Source organism: Leuciscus leuciscus (genome assembly GCF_965113295.1).
Source record: "Leuciscus leuciscus genome assembly, chromosome: 6".
Taxonomy (NCBI): Eukaryota; Metazoa; Chordata; class Actinopteri; order Cypriniformes; family Leuciscidae; genus Leuciscus; species Leuciscus leuciscus.
In genome coordinates, this window is record NC_138730.1 from 14,709,693 (window position 1) to 14,730,117 (window position 20,425).

General features: G+C 38.7%; 1 protein-coding gene across 6 annotated transcripts; it reads left to right on the plus strand.

Annotated features, from left to right (window-relative positions):
* The first annotated feature begins 502 nt into the window (after positions 1-502).
* On the plus strand, positions 503-20,012 carry wdr33 (WD repeat domain 33). Of its 6 annotated transcripts, XM_082173934.1 has the most exons (23): positions 503-1,008; positions 3,247-3,459; positions 3,548-3,616; positions 3,701-3,805; positions 3,929-4,024; positions 4,135-4,286; positions 5,810-5,907; positions 9,879-10,005; positions 11,683-11,837; positions 11,924-12,002; positions 12,134-12,244; positions 12,548-12,642; positions 12,731-12,817; positions 12,921-13,060; positions 13,180-13,332; positions 13,458-14,195; positions 14,306-14,369; positions 15,088-15,325; positions 15,430-15,501; positions 15,774-15,919; positions 16,008-16,109; positions 16,936-17,130; positions 18,906-20,012. In XM_082173934.1, exons 2-23 carry the CDS (start codon positions 3,256-3,258, stop codon positions 19,073-19,075), a joined length of 3,396 nt encoding a protein of 1,131 aa, XP_082030060.1. In that variant the 5' UTR covers positions 503-1,008; positions 3,247-3,255; the 3' UTR covers positions 19,076-20,012. The 6 variants fall into 6 exon arrangements, with proteins under 6 accessions (XP_082030060.1, XP_082030055.1, XP_082030057.1 ...); XM_082173929.1 differs by lacking the exon at positions 16,008-16,109 and having other exon boundaries at positions 15,085-15,325; XM_082173931.1 differs by lacking the exon at positions 16,008-16,109.
* Positions 20,013-20,425: the final 413 nt, after the last annotated feature.

Consider the following 20,425-nt stretch of genomic DNA (forward strand, 5'->3'; position numbering starts at 1 on the left):
AGGAGTAGTCTCTATTCATTGTCATTGAATGTAAAACCTTCTCATTGTTCCTTTTAATTTATTTGTTTTAACTGAATAAATGCGTTTAGAATGATCTGGGAGCGAGTAGATGATGACATAATTAAAATGTTTGGGTTAACTAACCCACATAAACAATCAAAGAAATAACTAAATAAATTGGCAAAAATAGGCAGAAGTAAAAATAGAGGTACTTATTATAAATAATGCGTAGAATTATACATATATACATATATATCATGATTATATAATATTATTGCATAATATATTATTATTATATATTATATATATTATTATATAATATATACTCTATGCATTATTTATAATGCGTTCATAAATAACCCGTTTAGTATACATATATACATATATTATGTTCATCTACATATATTAGATAAATAAATAAATATGTTATTCTCCACCGCGTTTGAATGACGGGTAAATAAACAAGCCGTGACGCAGTTCTCCCGCCGATACGTCTGACGTCATGACGTCGTTTTGGAGTTCAAAGCGACGAGAATGAGAGGAAGCCTCGAGATGGAGGCAGGGGGGGTGATTTAATGCAAAAAATATTAAATTGACGCGTAATTTGAAGACAGTTGACATTTCATTTTCAGAAAGAGACTAGAACAGTCTCCACAAGGAAGAGTCGTGTGTTAAATTTAGGTATATAGACTCAGTCAGCACTGGATATTTTGGGTGAGTTTCTCAAGTATTGACCGGGCGCCATTTAAACACGCTTTGCGGGAGACAGGAAAGAAATAACCGCTCACAGCCAACACACAATTATCTGCTTCAGTGGACACATTCTGCTCTAAAATAAACGCTTTTTTAAAAAGGAGATTCTATTCTCATTTTGGTAGACGGCGGAAATGTGCCGTGTTTGTGAGGGCCTGTGGTAGCGTCAGGTATTGTGTGTTAGCTGGCTAACGGCTAACAGCTAACAGACCTCGAACTGAAGAGACATTTACGACCTCAAACAAGAGATTACAGGTATAAATGATGCATCAACCACGAATTCACGTTTTGTTTTAGTGTCTGCATTTAAGAGATACGTGTATTTAATACTTGTTTCATGATTTGTTGGTTTTTAAATTTGTTTGTAATTGAGCTCTGCGTTATTACATCAATGCGGGATGTAACGCCACCTAAAGAAAACATATGAAACTAACTCTACAAATGTTTTACTGGTCTTCACAAACACGTCAATGTTACCCCACATAACTGAAGATTTCTTAACATTTACATTGCTCTAATTCGACTCGGAATATATTTGCGAAAAGGCCATTGGATGGACATTTTTTTTGTCTCTTATTCGTTCCTTCTACTGCTAAAGTTTACTCTTAAAAACTAGTTGAATATATAATCAATCACACATACATGCAGTATACTCTATATTGTCATATATCAAAATACACGTTTAGTCACAGGCAATGTTCTCACTTTTATTCTGTTAAAGTACTTTTGTTTCATTTAAGTTTCTGGTAATGTTAATGATTACTTTTGTACAGAAGAACTGGGTTTTGATTGTATGTGTAGTGCCTTTTATATGTATAATAATCCACTGGATGATGCACAATACGCTGTATGAATTTCTTAGTCTCTGTGAGGGTGAAATAAAATGTATGTTTTTCAAAAATTAATAATTTGCACAGGCTTTAAGGTGGTTAGGGTACTCCGGGACAGTGCTTTGCAAATGGTATTGGTTCAGGATGCAGATTTTACATTAGACATCAAGTGGTGACACAATACACTGGGAAAGTTTTTTTGTTTTGTTTTTTTTAACCTGAAAATGTACTTTATGTGCCAACCTCAACCAGCATCATAATTTCACTAGTATCTACCAAATTACAGATTAATTAGCCCTGAACGGATACAGAACTGATTTCTGATTTGTTGGGGGGATGTGACCCACCAGTTGAGAATCACTGCTCCAGCCATAGACAAAAAAGGGGTCCAGAATGGGATTGGACTCAAGCCACCCTGACCACGGCACAATTTTATTGACACACAATTATATATTTATGAGTGAAATATTTTATCCTTTGAAGGGATAGTTCAACCAAAAATTAAAATTCTGTCATTACTCACCCTCATGTTGTTCCAACCCCGTAAGACTTTTGTTCATATTCGGAACACAAATTAAGATATTTTTGATTAAATCTGAGAGCTGGCTCACTCCTCCATAGGCTTCTATGTTATTGAAACTTGCTAGCTCAGGAAGTTAGTTAAGACTGGTTAAATTAGTCCAAGCGACTACAGTGGTTCAACCATAAGTTTATCAAGCAACAAGAATACCATTTGTGCGTAAAAAAACACAAAAATAACTTTATTCAACTATTAATTTTCTTCTGTGTGGGCCTCTGAGTGAGTTCATGTAGTGTAACAGCGCAGCGCTTCGGGGTTGTACATCAGAACGTAGGCTCACTATTGGCCAGCATCACACACATGACTAGCGTCGGCCAATAGTGAGCCTACGTTCTGACGTACAACCCAGAAGCGCTGCGCTGTTACGCTATGTGAACTCACTCAGATGCTTTTGATTTTGGGGATTTTTCTCTTTGTGCTGCTTGCTTAAAAGTTGTTAAGGGTAAATGTCTGTTTTCGGCTGTGTTTCAGGTTTTAATAACACTAAAAACTGTTTTAGATGCTGCCCTATTTTATTCATGGTTCAGTTCATCTTGAGCATGGAGTGTGTTTCCAGATACTCAACACCAACAAACATTGATGTTAGTTCTCTGACATGTAAAATTATCCTGCCCTGGAAAAGGTTTCTAAAATCAACTTGGGGTTGCTTTGATATCACTTGCACCATGCCATAGCTTGCTTTAAATGGAAGCCAATTTATAATTATGATAATTTCTTTGGATTGATTACAAAGTCTTTACCCTATTTTGTGTACTGTTGTCTATTTTCACTTAATTACTCTGTTTATTCTTTCTGAATACTCTTTTCACATCCTGAAGAACCATATTGATTGATTGCCGTATCTATTTTATGTTGTTGCTGCTTAAGTTATGACATGCAGTTCACAGTTTCCTTGTGCTGTAGAATGAGATGTTTCTTATTCACCAGTTGATGGGCTTATGGCGCAGATGTTATTTTTGATGTTAATATCTTCTCTGTCTCTCTTTGTGTTACATTTTCCATTGACCTGTGCAATTGGTTAAATTTTGTTCATTTAAAGTGAGCCGAAACCCATAGTAAATGTCCTTCCCTTCACATCTCCAGGTGTCAAACATGGCGACCGATATCGGCTCCCCTCCCCGGTTCTTCCACATGCCCCGGTTCCAGCACCAGGCTCCTCGACAGCTGTTCTACAAGAGGCCGGACTTTGCCCAGCAGCAGGCCATGCAGCAGCTCACTTTTGATGGCAAGCGCATGAGGAAAGCTGTCAACCGCAAGACCATTGACTATAATCCATCTGTCATCAGATATCTTGAGGTATAATCCTGAGAAAAAAATGAACTAACATAAACAGAGCCCTCCCTCCTCTAGCAATCTTAATATTTGGCTAATTGCTGTATTTCAGAATCGATTGTGGCAGCGAGATCATCGAGATTTCCGTGCTATTCAGCCAGATGCAGGCTGCTACAATGATGTATGTTTTATTACTACTACTTTGCTCAGCTCTTGTATGTTTTTCCTTCAAGTCCATCTAATAAAATACTTACTTTTCTTGCAGCTTGTTCCTCCAGTTGGTATGCTTAATAACTCTATGAATGCTGTTACAACAAAGTTTGTCAGAACCTCCACCAACAAAGTCAAATGCCCTGTTTTTGTTGTGCGGGTAAGTGTTAGGCTTGTATTTTAAAAAGTATGTTATACTAGTTGAAATACATAATTTTCCACATAAAACCAAGTCCTTTGGTTGTTCTAAATATTTCCGTATCCTTTACTTCCCTTCGTATAGTGGACTCCTGAAGGCAGGCGGCTTGTAACGGGTGCCTCCAGCGGGGAGTTCACTTTATGGAATGGGCTCACGTTTAACTTTGAGACAATTCTGCAGGTAACCAGAGACCATGTTTTTGATTTGAGGACATCACCTTGCCTCAACCTCATAAGCTTGCTAAAAGGCCCTTGCTTATTTATCAAATTTTCTTCTCTTTGTTCTCATAGGCTCATGACAGCCCTGTCAGGGCAATGACCTGGTCTCACAATGACATGTGGATGTTGACTGCTGACCATGGAGGTTACGTGAAGTACTGGCAGTCCAACATGAATAACGTCAAGATGTTCCAGGCTCACAAGGAGGCGATTAGAGAGGCCAGGTCTATACACAATCTACCATTTTCTGTAGTTAACCCGAGCCTGTTACTGCCCCTGCAGTGGCAGGGCTCTGCCTGTAGGGGGCTCTCCTCAGTGCTGTCAGTTCTGATATACTCTTCCCTGTGCTGCTCAATGTTCATGTCCTTTATTATTGACACGTGTGTGTGTTGTTGTTGCAACACTGCATTTATTTGTCACCTGTGGCTTATGAGCTATGTATCCTTATCTTTTATATACATAATTACTTTGTACAGAAAAGGTGTCTTTTTCACACTTTTAAATAAAGTATTTCCAATTATTTATATTCTAAGGTGATGAAACATGCAGTCTAGGATAATAAAAAACAAAAAAAACACGTCCGTTAAAAAGACCCTCAGGGACTAACGTGTTTGTTGGAAGGGTTTATGGAGCCTCCGTATTGGAGGTGCTGGACTCTTGTCTTGTCCTTGCGCTGGTGTAATTGTAGGAAAACTACACAACTTCAAGTTTCAGTTCACAATGGTTTAACAATGAGACAGGAGCTGTGCTCTCCCGACTGGCCATCAGAGCCTGTGCCACACTTTCAGTCAGTCCCATAAAACAAGTCTTCCCTAATAAAAATACTGCCTCTAAATAAAGATTTTTAAGAATAAATAAGTCAGATATTCACTTCGATGCAACTCTACGGGTATAAATGCACATGGCAACATTTTCATTCACAGTGAAATCCAGTTGTTGTTTTTTATTCACTGGCACTCTCCTTTTCATTCTGTTAACTCAGACACAATGCAGGGCATGTAACGTTCTTTCTGATGCAATAAAATGCAATTTCACCTACAATATTTAAAAACAAAAAAGGAAGCCACAAATTTAAAGCCAGTGTAATCAATTTATACAAATGGCTCATGGGTTGAAGTAAAACCTGCTGAAGAGAGGCTTTTGCTTACTTCAGTGGCAATCTTAAGAACTTTTGAGCACTGTGGTTAACACTAGTACTTCATGGTGTTAGGTGGTGTGATAATTCTGCTTCATTTGTCTGTAGAAATAGTAAAGTAATGGTGTGTTTTTGGAGGTCAAAGAGTGAGTTGGTAAACTGAGGCAGGCTCAGTTTTGCCAAATGCTTGAACCAGCTTGTGTGCCCTCTGGAAGGAAGAGCGGTCTGTGTAGAGATGATTGTGTTCACTGATCGAACCAAATAAGTAAATCATTTTAATATGCTCATTCCTATTTCTGACGTTGTACGACAGGGCTCAGAATACAGGGAAATGTGTGGGCAGTTTTAACTATTGAAATCCTTTTAGCTTGTGTGCTGTCTATGAGCAGCCTACATAGTTTTAGCATCTGATTTTTTTTATTTATTTTTTTTATTTGAGATGTGAAAAAAAATTAAGCTAGAGTATAAGGCTGTTCTGTAGAGTGAGCTGTCTGCTAAAGAGATGGATGGTTCCTTGTCAGATCAACTCAAAGCGCCCCTGTAAGATGTCCAGCCCACAGAGAACTGCTATGTTGTCCTTCATTGTTGATTCTCTCCCTGCTGTGTCTTCAGTTTCTCTCCTACGGATAATAAATTTGCCACTTGCTCTGATGATGGAACTGTACGCATCTGGGACTTTCTGCGCTGTCACGAGGAAAGAATTCTGAGAGGTATGTTATATAAGATGTGGAGATATTCACAAACGCTTTCCTTTGAACAAAATTACACTGTCATCTGGGTTCACAAACACAAGTCTTCATGTTGTCTTTCACACAAATCTGCACACTTTACCATGGGCTGGTGGTATCAGTTTCATGTTCTTGCATTGTTTTGGCAGTTTTCATGGGTCTGCAATTTAAATATTTATTAGAGATTTATTTATTTGAGATTATAAGTAATATTTTACTGATAAATCCTTTTTTTATGATATCTATTAATGCCAAAGATATAGTTTTCTCTGTTAATAGTGTTTTGTACACCTTTTTCTTTTAGGAATTAATTTTATTTCTTGTGGAAATTTAATGCACATGAACATGAAAAAAAATAGCTTTCTGTATGAGCATTTTATTGCTTGTATCTGCAAACTATTGCGTCTAATAACCCTGTGTTTTGAGTATTATAGTCTTGTGTAAAAAAACATTAATAATGTGGTGCACTATTGCCGCAGTACTACTACCAAAAAAAAACATTTTGTAGTAGAAAGGTTAAGATATTGTTTAAATATTTTTCTTTCTCAATCTTTTTTTCAAACAGATTATCAAATCCTAGTGATGATCTGTTATCTTAAAAAATCTAAACTTTTTTCCTATGACTTATAGCTAAACAGAATAAGCATTAAGCCATATCTCATCATGTATTGCTTTTGAAAGTCACACTGTAGTACAGAATCAAATTTAAACTTGCTGAGTTAGGTTAGCATATACAGTGCATGCAGAATTATATTAGGCACATTGATTTTCTGAGCATTTTTATTTTTCAGGCACATTTGACCAATTCCAAACCACATTAATATTAATAACTACTATTACTTTTGTATTTAATCATGTATAAGTGATATATAATTCTTCATGAAGGCTGGAAATGTAAAACGCCTTATATTCAGGTGTGCATAATTATTGGGCACGTTTTCTTTTACAGATAAAATAAGCCAAAAAAGAGATTTAACTCTGACTGAAAAGTAAAAAATTATGAAATGCCCACGAGGAGGATGCAATACTAGAAATTGCAGTTAAGGCATGACTATTGGACAGTGAAATGCTTATTGGGTCAGACAAAAACAGGTGGAGAAGAAAAGACACATGTTTACTGCAAAATAATTAAGTGTGAAACCATCAAGAACCCTTTAGTTTCCAGCGCCATCATTTTCCAGAACTGCAACCTACCTGTAGTCTCCAGAAGAGCAAGGTGTCAGGATCTCAGAGACTTCGGTTGGGTAAAGAATCCTAAACAATGATCCCATTTAATAAGATTCACAAGCTGAAGTGTAGTAAAATACATGAAGACTGATTTTTTTTTTTTATAGACAAGACAGATTGAGAGTGACTCTTGAAGGACCAGCACCACATCCTCTTGCACCATTGTTTGAATAATTCATCTTCCAGAGTCTGGCAGTACGTTTTGTGAGTTCATTTTTAGTCCATCTCTGCAAAACGGACTTCAGGGTAGGAGAGAGGTTGCAGTTCTGGAAAATGGAAATGGTGGCACTGGAGACTAAAGGGTTCCTGATGGTTTCACACTTAATTCTTCACCTTAATTCTTTTGCAGTCAACATCTTTTCTTCTCCACCTGTTTTTGTCTGACCCAATGAGCCTTTCACAGTCCAATAGTCATGCCTTATCTGCAATTTCTAGTATTGCATCCTCCTCGTGGGCATTTCATAATTTTTTACTTTTCAGTCCGAGTTAAATCTCTTTTTTGGCTTATTTTATCTGTAAAAGAAAACGTGCCCAATAATTATGCACACCTGCATATAAGGCGTTTTTTAATTTCCAGCCTTCATGAACAATTATCACTTATAAATGATAAAATACAAAAGTAATAATAGTTATTAAGGTTAATGTGGTTTGGAATTGGTAAAATGTGCCTGAAAAAAAAAAAACTATGATCAGAAAATCAACGTGCCTAATAATTCTGCACGCACTGTAGCATTTCTAAACCGTCACTTGCCTGTATCACCCGTTACAATGTACTTTCTGTTTCAGCACTTTAAGAAAAACTGCTGACTTTTAGTTTAAAAAGAGTTGATCCTTCTGGCATAATTTGAAATATTTGTGTTTATTACAATGTAGTGAAGATGAGGCATTTGTCTCTTTCAATACCAGCAACATACTCATTTATGTATGCGAGACATGTATAACCTGACCTTTCACCATTTTGGAAAAAATATTCCACCTGAAATGCACAGACATCATCACATGGTAATGGGCTTCTTGTTTGAAAAGTAATAAAACTGAAGAACATGTAATACCTTGAACTACTTAAAAAAAAGAAAGAAAAAAAAAGCCATTAGATGCCATGCCATGCAATGCCATGATGGTGGGACTTATGGATTTTAGTCTATTATTATTATTGTTGTTGTTTAATATTCTGTTCAATAACAGTGCCAGTCCTTTTCATCTCAGATGTTTTCTTTTGTATGTATGTGTGTCCTGCGTTATGGGGACAAAATGTCCCCACAAAGATGGCATTATCCAAAAGTATAAAAAAAAAATTTATCCACATGAGGAAAACAGCTTATAAATCATACTAAGTGATCTTTTTTTTTTTGTTTTTTTTTTGAAAATGTAAAAATGCAGAAAGTTTTCTGTGATGGATAGGGTTAGTGTAAGGGGATAGAATATACAGTTTGTACAGTATATAAACCACTACGTCTATAGAAAGTCATAAAACATAACTCAATGTGTGATTAATGCAAACAAATTATGTGAGTGACTGGGTATGGAAGCTTTGTGATAAAATAAAAAATAAAGCTTGTGCTTAATGTTAGGTTTTTAACCTTTGTCTTGTAACAACTCAAGTCGAGTACTTTGTGTACTTTTGAGAGGTCAAATATTTCAACCTCACTAGATGCATATACTTTTTTTTTATGCTAGTTTGCTGGAAGGTAGTTTGAAATTTGCATCTATGTGCACTTCAATAGTGTACCAGTTAAGACAGTGACAAAGTGCCCTGAAATTTAAGTAAAGAGAAGATATTACTTTCACCCAATTTATGACCTACTGGATCTCCATTTGATTGAAATAATAATGAATTAAAGAAGACACAATATTGTCAATTTGGCAGTAAAATGTTCAGACTTAGGACTGTAAACAAATAAACAAAGTATTGCATGAAAAAATTTGATTAGCACAGGTTTCATACATTGTAAGACCTTTCACATATGAAATTTATCTCCACATTTTTTTGTTGTTGTTTGTTTTCCCGAATGCTACGTGTCTTTAAGATATAGCACTATCCCTGTTACAGTGATCTAGAATGGGCCTGATTTTTATCATTAATAAAAATAGGACTCTTGCTTTTTATTTAATTTAATTTTTTAGTTACTTTTAAAAAGATCTCACAGATTTGCATAAAAACAGAACTCGCATTCTTTTACAACAGGGATTTTCACTCCATTTAACTATAGGCTTCCTTTCTTTTCCTCATGTTTGTGCAAACACACAAGTGTTCATTCATCTGTCAACTAAAAATACAGCTAAGGATCCATGCAGCTTCACCCAGACATTAATATAAATTCATAAACAAGCTCATGCTAGCTTTATTATTCTGAGCTATGTTTTTGTGACAATCACATGATGTTAAATAATGCCATTATTTGATAGTCAAAGTGTCCCATTTGTCTATGAATTTTATGAGATTTATTATTTTGCTAATTAGTGGCATGTGACTTGATTAATAATGGAGTTTAATCCAATAACATGTGTTTTGTTCTGGCTTACTTAGGCTGGCTTTGCTTATTAATGAGTAGTAAAATATTATGGCACATATATATGGAACATAATGCTTAATTTGGGATCAAAAACAATAAAAGTGTTACTCTTGAGTAACAATGTTTTTCTGAAATATTAAAGAAAAATATATCCAAATACACTGTTTCTCTTTTTATGTCACAAACTCATTCGAAACCTACATATGTTTCCAGGACATGGAGCAGACGTGAAGTGTGTGGATTGGCATCCCACAAAGGGTTTGGTGGTGTCCGGCAGCAAAGACAGCCAGCAACCCATCAAATTTTGGGACCCAAAGACTGGACAAAGTTTGGCAACACTGTAAGTTAGTGTGGTGGCAGAAGTCAATCTTTGTCTCTGTAGAAACTTCTCGAGTCAGGAGTTCAAGGTGTCAAAAGATATACTTCGTTTCAATTAACAAAGCAGAGATGTCAGCTGATTATCTAACAATTTTACTCAAAACTCATTCTTATACAGTCTCTTCCAACCTGTTTACACTTTGCTCAACAAATGGTCTTTCATTGGGTTATCTTTGATTTGTATTAGTCCAATCCTCTTCCTGTTCTTAAAGCAGAGGAAAATAACAGGTGCACATCTTAATCTTTCTTTCATGAATCCTCCGACACTTACACATCTCAACAACAACAAAAGCATCTCTTTATCGTTGTTGCATTTGGTGCTCAGACTGGGCTGCTTAATTATGGCAAAAATCATAATCAAGAATATTTAACACAGTTATTGGTGGGTGATATGATCAAAGTCTTATTTCACAATATGAGTCATTTTAAATATCGGGGAAATTTCACAATTATCAATACTTCAAAAAACAATACTATTGTAAACTAATGTAAGAATACGGTCCTCAAAACAATTACTTAATTGAACGGTCAGCAATACAATAAGAACAAATAAACTAATTACAAACAAAACTGACAAATAAATACAAGAGAATGAAAATGCAAATTAAATAAACACTGTTTTAATTTCAGGAAGATGCACTTAACCGTGGTATTCAGATACAGTATGTAATAGCCAATAAAAAAAGATTGAATAATCAAATGTAAAATAACACTGCATAGTCTCACTGTACATGTTGAATAAAGATTCATTCTTATTAAAGCTACTTAGGAAAATCACTCACTGATCTTGACTGAATACCTTATGTCAATTGTTGTTTGATTATCATTAATGACAGAATGCAGCAGGTATATTAGGCTGCTGTCACTTTATGAGCTAATGCACAGATCCAATATACTGTTACACATGTGTTCTTTCTCAACTGTGTACATTTACTCATGCACTGCGTACATTAACCCACAGTGTTTACGTGAATACTATCCAAAAAGGCATTTGGACATTTTTGTGTACATGTTTACGTGCGTATCTGAAGCCCATTTGCTTATCCGCATTCGGCTCAATCTCGAACCGCCACCTGGGGAACAGTTTCTCTTTTGTGTTTAATGTGCTTTTAATAACACTGTTTAATATCAAACAGTAAGCAGTAATAGCAACAGTAGACTGCATTTTACAACGCTCACTTATTTGGCTGATTTGGATGTTACGTTTAGGCTTTTAGGGAGCAAAGAAAGTGCACCGCTGTGAAGGAAATAAAGGTGCAATAATCATTTTACCTTGACTATCTTGTTTTCATAATCGTTGGAAGCCAGAATAAAAAAATAATTATGGTTAATTGCACAGTCCTAGCTCAGAGCTACTAAAAGGGAGACAGTGCACTCTATGACTTGAGGCCTTCTGAGTTTTACACTGTAGACTGAGAAATTAAACCATGCTTTGTTTAATAAAAATAAACTTAAAAAAATATACTAAATTAGCAGACCGCAAATGGTTTGATAAGTGCTACTTCGATGTATTAAGCCATTTAACAATAAAAATGGTTGTAGCTGCATTGAAAATCTTTTTATGAAAGGTTTGGAGTACTTAATCAACTAAAAGCGATTAAGTGGGGCTATTAATCTTTCGGTTGTGTTTTGTCCTCAGACACGCGCATAAAAACACTGTCATGGAGGTGAAGTGGAACCTCAATGGCAACTGGCTGTTGACGGCGTCGCGTGACCATTTATGCAAACTGTTTGACATCCGCAACCTCAAAGAGGAGCTACAGATTTTTAGAGGACACAAGAAAGAAGCCACAGGTATTATAGTCCTAATGAGAAAGTGAATGAACGGCTCTTGTGGTGGTGAAGCAGTGTGTCCTATACTCATGTTTTTCGACTTGCAGCTGTTGCCTGGCACCCAGTTCATGAAGGCATGTTTGCCAGTGGAGGCTCTGATGGATCGCTGCTATTTTGGAATGTAGGGTAAGCTCCGTTCAGATGCTTTCTGTATCCATATATGGTAGCTTTAGTCAAAATTGAAAATTGAATTTAGTCAAACATTTTACTTTGTCGCATGTTATTTGACTGCTAATGTGGTTGAAATATTTTGCTAGTGTGGAGAAAGAAGTGGGAGGAATGGAGATGGCTCATGAAGGAATGATCTGGAGTTTAGCCTGGCATCCACTGGGCCACATCTTGTGTTCTGGGTCTAATGACCACACCAGGTGAGTGAGTGTAACAAAACTTTCATGTGGTTGACACAGGGTTGTTTGTTACATTCACCAAAATTTCAGTTGCCAATACCAATAACAGTGAAGTTTCCCAATTCTCGATAACAGTTTTGTTACATTTCTGGATGCAGCAAACAATATATTATTTACCACACTCCTTTATTAATATTTAAATTAATACATTGATAAATTAAATAAATGCCATACAGTTAAGTGAACAGTCAGAAACAAAGAAATTAAAATTGTAAACCTAAAATGCATAGATTTTAGCTCATTGCTCTGTGATCACTCCCTCAGCAAATTTTGGACAAGGAATCGGCCAGGGGACAAGATGCGGGACAGATACAATCTGAACTTGTTGCCTGGAATGTCAGAAGATGGGATGGAATATGGTTAGTGTCCCTTGACCTCTTGCAATTTGGAAGCCCTATAGAGGATGTACATATGAATTCATAATGCTTTATCCTGGGGTAATTCTAGATGACATGGAGACCAATAATGTTGCTGCCATTCCGGGCATGGGGATCCCAGAAACGCTGAAGGCTGCCATGGAACAAGAACAAACTGGTTAGCACACACATACATGATCACAGTCAATATTTATTGACATTCAATGTATGCATGTATAGGTAATTGGTTGGTTATTGATAAATTGTGATTGTGTGCTTAGGAAAAGATATGGTAGCAGAGCCTGAGATGAGCATCCCTGGGCTGGACTGGGGAATGGAAGAGGTTATGCTGAAGGACCAAAAAAAGCCCCCGACTAAAAAAGTTCCTTATGCAAAACCTATTCCAGCTCAGTTTCAACAGGTCAGTATGATGGACTTATACATATGTTTTAGTAGCACTGCCAGACATACTGTGGTTTGGATCTTGTGGATACAAATTTGGCTAGTTGTCTGTCCTTCACTTTTTATCTCATTCAATAGGCCTGGGCAGAGAATAAGGTTCCAGCATTGGCTCCTGGAGAGGTTCCAAAAGAAAGGAAGGATGAGAAGAAAGTAGATGGCAAGAAGAAGACGCAAGCAGAGATTGAGCAGGAAATGGCTGCCCTGCAGTATACAAACCCAATGTTGCTAGAGGTCAGCTAATATGCTTACATGTACAGCTTTAGCATTGTGCTGTAAACATGTGAATCATCACTATGTTATGCATATCAACACTGGTTAATTAATTTTTATAAAAAAAAAAAAAATTGTGTCTATAGCAACTGAAGATGGATCGAATGGCACAATTACAAGAGCAGGGAATGCCTCCCCCTGCTGGACAGTCAGGGCCAGTGCCTCCCTTTCCAGGGCAGGGTGGTCCGATGCCCCCTCCAACACAAGGCTTCCCTCAATCCATGCCTCCACAACAAATGCAGCACAATATGCCTCCAGTTGGACCAGGTGGAATACCTGGTCCATTCATATCTTCCGGCCAAATGGGTCCACCAGGACCTATGCACCAGGGTCCTCCTCCACAGGGCATTATGGGACCTCCACGTCATCCTGGCCCTCACAGGAACATGGGACCCCAGGGTCCTCCTGGCATGTCTGGCCCCAGAGGTATGCAAGGACCCCCCCCTGGAGGAATGCCCCCGGGTTCTGGTGGACCTCCAGGGGGTATGATGGGACCACCACCGCGAGGACAGGGGCCTCCACAGGGTGGAATGATGCATCAGGACATGAGGGGGCCTGTGCCTCATGGAAACATGATGGGCCATCAGGGACCCATGCAAGGGGGTATGATGGGGCCTCCACCCAGGACTCATGGCAATATGCAGGGCATGGGAAATATGCATGGAATGGGGCCTCCTCCAGGGGGTATGCATGGACCACCAAACAACATGCAGGGGCCACCAGGAAACATGCAAGGACCTCCAGGCAATATGCAGGGCCCTCCACCATACATGCAAGGCAAACCACCACACATGGGTGATGGAAACCGAGGACAGTTCAACCAGGTGACGAAACCGTTGGAATGAACACATCTGTGAATGTTTAGGACAAAGAGATGTAATTGAATAAATGTCAGAGTAGCTTCTATTGCTGAAATCTTGTGCATGTCTTTCAGGGACAGAATCCTGGGCCTCAGTCAATGATGCATGGAATGGGACAGCAGGGTCCTAATGGGAAAGGTAATGCTCAGCCTCTTGAGGGAAGAAATGTTACTCATATTAGGGCTTCACCATTCTGGAAAAATTGAGAATCACGATTTTTGGTTTCGAACAGATATCACGATTCTCTCCGAACAGACAACTAAACAAAATAACGTCACTTGCTAGAGGTTCTGATAAAATATGAATTGCTGCAGTCTATTTAAAATGTTTAATTTATCTGAATTATTTTAAAAACTTGGTTTGAAAGAATGATTCAATGGCTCACTCATTAATGATTCACTTGTTTCATTACTGGATTAATTTGTTGTTTTTGAACAAATCTTTTGAATGAATGATTCAATGACATTTTATCAGTCACTTGTCGCCGCCTGTTATTGTAACAATGTAATCTGTACAATCGTTATTTATAGCACCAAGTTACTTTCAAAAGGTGATTTGCTCTATTTTGATTGCTTCTGTAAACATCAGTGTTTTTATCCAAACTATAAACTTTTATCCTGGTACTTCTGTGGTTATGAATATTTGTAGCAGAAATAATGATGCTGTGTGATTGAAAAGAATATTTGTGAAGCGGATAAATGCTTTCTCTGGGTCAACGCCAACGCAGATTTGAATGTTCCGGTGTGATTTTATGGTTAAGGTTTAATAACTCGTATGTAAGATGATTTAATTAAAACTAGTGTGTGAAAGTTAATAATGTCTTGTTTGTGCTCTCCTTGTCTGTTTTTATAAGGAGATGCTTCTCGAGGACCTAACCATCACATGGGACCCCCATCGGAGCGACAAGGCCCAGGAGGAGCTGGTCAGGGCTCTGATGGAGGCCAGTACTGGGGTGACGATGGGGGTTATCAAGAGGGCTGGAGAAGAGGCCCTGGGGGTTCGGGACAGGAATACTCTGGAGGTCACAGAGGAGGCCAATGGGAGGGCCAGGAAAGGTTTTCTTCACATGATGGAGAGTACATGGGACACGACAGGTATGCTACATTCAGCACAACATGAATGTATATTCGGATTTTCTTAAATGTCTTGAGTTATATGGATTAGAATGTGAAATTTGTGTCTGGTGACATCTTTACAGGTATGATGGTTATGAGGGTTCTGGTGAGGAGTTTGACCAGAGGCAGAGACGGCCACCGCATGGAGATGATTCGTAAGTGTTGCGTGCAACCTGAGATTTAGCCAAGAATTAGCTTTACTGTGTTCTGGCAGAAAGAAAGAAATACAAATTATTCAAAATGATTCTTAAGACTGAAACATGACACTAAAGTCTGAAGTATGCTTCCTTTTCTGCCTGTCGATCGTTCAACCGTTTCAAAGTATACTCTTTAGCATGAGCCTGTACAGACATTTTCTGATCTTTGACCAGAATTGTCCACTGATTGATAAATACTTGATTTTTATTGTCTGTCTCTGAATGTACAGATACAGGAGAGGTGGCCCAAGTGGGCGTGGTGGAATGGGCAGCTTCCAAGAGGAGTATGGCGGAGATGAGAGCTTTGATTCCCAAGAAGACATGGGCCAAGGATGGGGAGGAAGAGGAAGACCACGTGGTGGGCCACCAAGAGGAGGTAGATCCTATTCCATTCACCAGTCCTTGAGCTCACGTTGCGTCCATTAAAACTGAGGTGTCAGGTTTGAACATGACATCTTTCTTAGGTGGTGTAGGAAGAAAGGGGCTTCTCCCAACTCCTGATGATTATCCCTCTCACTATGAAGGAGGAAGAAACCAGGAGGGCTGGGAGGGAGGGCGAGATTCAGGTAGAAGTTCATGAAGGGGATGCCAATTAATGTTCTTGTTGTTGCAGTGCAGTAAGACATGCTTGAGCAAATTCCCATTTTTTAACTGAGGCCATAAAGCTGAGTGCACACTAAATGATTTTAGGCCACATTTTCCAGTCACAGACACTTCTTTTTTTCTTTTTTTTTTTTTTTTTACAACAAAAAAGTCAGATCAAAGCCAAATTGGATGACGGCCAGTTAGGTGTGAGGATTCCAACATTGTCTGTAACTTGCCTCAGAAACAAGGACATCTTTTAGTGTAAGCAATGTAGTGAGAGCAGTGACATGAAATGACCAATGAGGAGATGACAGGATGGGGTCTGTTTAAAACCTTAAATATTAGACTAGGTGACAACAGTGTATAGTTTGTGGGCAGCCCGTAACCTTACTTGGAATTCTTTATGAAGAACGGAAAGCCCTTGGTGCCCATCTCGGTGCTGAAAAATGAATCTAAACAACAAAGAAATGAAAATGGAGCAAGACAATAATTAAGACAAAGTAAAAATCAAAACATACATGGAGCCTAAAACTGCTATTGTGTCTGCCACTTGATTTATTTTATTTTTTTACTTTTTGGGATGTTTTCATGAGAACTTATTACACAGTAAATTTCAAAGAGCCATTCAGGTGGATCTTCTTGAAACATCGTCTACACTTGATATAGTGTGTCCACGTGCTTCAAGAAAACAGATGTTGCATAATATTAACAGTAAAGCAGTTTGGGGATTTTTTTCTTTTCTTAGTCCCATTGTGTACTTTTAACTTAATCTCAAGCTTAACATCAAAGAACTATGTGTGTGTTCAGGTCATGAGAGTTATCGGGATGGTCAGCGGCCAGACCACAACATACATGATAGTCCGTCTCCAGCCAGTAGAGAGCGTTCCTCCTCTCTACAGGGCATGGATATGGCCTCGCTGCCCCCACGCAAACGCCCATGGCATGACGGACCAGGCACTGGTGATATGGACTCCCCTGGTGCAGTGCCTGATGACAGAGCAGGTGAGCGATGGATAAGTGACAATCATTTGTTTTAAAGGGGTCATGAACTGGCTTAAAAAAAAAAAAAAAGTATACTGCTGTCAACTTATGACGTTTGCGTGGTTTTTACATTCAAAAATATCATAATGAGTAAGTTATAGGCTTTTTTCTACTGTTTTTGCGCCTAGCTCCTGAAACGCTCGGTTTTTATGGGCCTTGAAGCATTGAAGACTTGGAAGTTAACACCCACTGCTATGATTGGATAACAGTTTTGCATATTAAAATGAGTTTCGGCTCCCCGTCAATTCACGTGAGGAATTGTTTTGAAAACTTCCAATGTGGGAAAAATGGCAACCGGAATGATTCGCCCATACATGTTCGAGTCTGGTCACGAATCGCAGGATCAGTAGATATCAAACGATCTATAACAATGTAATACTAGCACATTTAATTATAATTTTTTTTTACTCAAATAAGTGTGTTGCTAGCCTGGGAAAACCCAGATAAACTTCTGGCAAATTTAGATTTGCTCTGCAAGTAGTCTGGCAAAGAGCCCATTAAAGCCGATTTCTAATTCGTCCAAATCGAGGCACCAATCAGAAACGTTGAGGCGGGCTTTACATGATGACGATTGGTTTTAGGTCTATCCAATTGCGCCCAGAGGCATTTGAGCGACGTCCGTTGGTGAAGCGCACCAACTTTTAAATGCATTATTATATTCAAATTGCAAACACATGAGGACAGTCTCTATGAAAGACCCACTGGCAGATGAACGTGCTACTACATTTCTCTCCGAAACGGTAGGAAATTAAATGAGATTTAATCGAGGATTTTAACTGTGACAATATGATTGACAGGGCAGTTTACGTGACAGGATGCACGCGACAGATCCGTCCGATAAAGATGACGAAGTAGTATGTCCCAAAGCTTGCCTACTTTTTTGCTACACATTCAAAAGTAAATACCTTTTCTTCACAAAAAGAGTACATAGTTTTATGGCGTAGTGTAACTTAGGCGAATTCGGACGCAGCATGTGGCTTTACACGATGACGATCGCTCTGATTGGTTTTAGGTCTATCCAATTGCGCCCAGAGGCATTTGAGCGACGTCCGTTGGTGGAAATTGTATTTCCCTTTGGAAATGAGTTATTAATGAAGCTTTGCCAGACCATAACTCAGTTACTACTGAGAATGGTCTGGTTTTAACCAGGCTAGTGTGTTGCACCATTCCTGTCGGATCCAATATACAGCATATATATACAGCAATGCACAGCATCGTTTTTAAATCTCAATCTGTCTGCAAATCCAGCCTTGACCTGTGTCTTATTTACGAATCTGCGGTGAAATGAAGCGATCAAATGCACAATGTTTCACCAACGTGAGCTGGAACTTCGTTAAGAATAAAGTTCAACCACGCATTCCTAAAATTGGAATCCGAAGGAAGCTTATGCAGCGACTGTGTTCTTCCACAGTCAGGCACTGCACAATATTTTGTAATCCTCAACGGCATTTTATTGCTTGGTAGCTCGATCCGGTTTAGCGCCACGTAGGCCTATGTTATTTACCTATTACAATTCATGCGCGAATTGGCTACAGAATTAGGCGTTGGTCTTTTGTTGAGGCGGTGTTTCGCCGCTCTCTGACGTCACAGTAGGCCAATTCGCAGATCCCTCGTTTTACGATTACCTTTCATATATCAAAAGCTCTAGGAAAATTTTTTTTCTCAACTCATGACCCCTTTAAAGTAAAATACATAATATGGCATTCTGCATACTAATATTATCCAACTCCCCATAGGTCGGCCATCACCAAGAGAGGAAGGTGGGTATGGGCCTCCATCACGGGGAGGAAGAGGTGGATGGGGCCGTGGTGGGCCGCCTAACCCAGGGGGTCCTGGTCCCAATGTGGGTCCAAATGTCAGACGAGGAGCTCCACGCGGTGTTATGAGGGGCGGTCGCGGGCGGTAGTAATGGTCACGCCTGCTTCTCTGGGAACACTGAGGCAAACCACAATGAGGACAGGGGACAACAAAGAACCACACATGGCTACAAAATCAGCTTCCTTGAGGGTCTGAACAGTTTTGCAGGCTTGGACAGGCGTCTGGAAGCACTTCAGTATAAATCAGCGTGGAACCCTTTATTGGTGGCTAAGGCTTAGCTTTTTCTCTATGATGTATCAGACGGAAGGTGGTGGGTACCAGTTATCCAGGGCCAAATGTTTTGGCTTATGATCCCTCATGCCACCTGATTGGTGTACTTGTGACACGTGGGATTTTTTCTGACCTTACGTCAATTGTGAGAATAATAACTGGGGACACATCATGGTGTGACAAGAAACATCTCTTGTAATGGACTTGTGTTTGTGGTCCAGGAAACTGTATTTGTGATGCATGGTACAACTCTCTGTAGATGCTTAAGAGAAATCCCTTCCCTGCACTGAGCAGCTGACCTGCTTAGTGGTTCACTTGGACAATGGCAACTGAATTTGTACCAGCACCCGAGCCCCCTCTGTCTTTTTTTTGTTTTTGTTTTTTGGCCTCAATGATTCTGATGTATCAAACACAAAACATATTGTGTACCATTGAATTCCTCAGTCAGATTCTGTCAGCCAGCAAATGCAACTCAATCTAGGTAAAAGGCCTCTAGGCATCGTCTTGAGGACTATGTCTATTACTAGAGAAAAATGGTCTTTTGAATGTTTCGTTCCCCCAGTGACTCAGCAATGTTTATTTAATTTCATTTTATGTAAAATATTGGAGATAATATTTCTGTAACATTACCAGGCTACTCTGAGAGACGAAGCTGCAGACTTTGTTCCTATGTGTACAGTTTGTCACAAAATTGTCATATTGTTTTGTCCTTTTTTTGTATGAAACCATAATAGAATGTGCAAAATTTATGTAAACTCTCTCTGCTCTTGTCGTTACTTTGGTTTCACCCACTCCTTTGTGTGTTTTTATTACACTGATATGAACTCTTGAAGGTGGGAGTGTCAGTCCTGCTTCTGGAGATCCATGTTCCCTACAGAAGCGAAGTCACGCTAGACTGAGATCCTCTATAATACTATTAGTCACGTCTTCTCGTTGTGAATGTGCAAGTCAGTTCACAAACTTTTTTATTTATTTTATTTTTTCATGAGCTTGCATTTCCAGTCTCTCACAATTGCATGGGTATGATTGGAAGGAAGTCAGTGGAGCGAAAAGTCTAGCATGACTGTTCATTCACTTCAACCCACCTTTACATGCATGTGTTTTTTTAATCACCTCCAAAGCCTTGATTGGTTCAGGTGTGTTTCGAGTTCATCTAAACTGTTCTCCT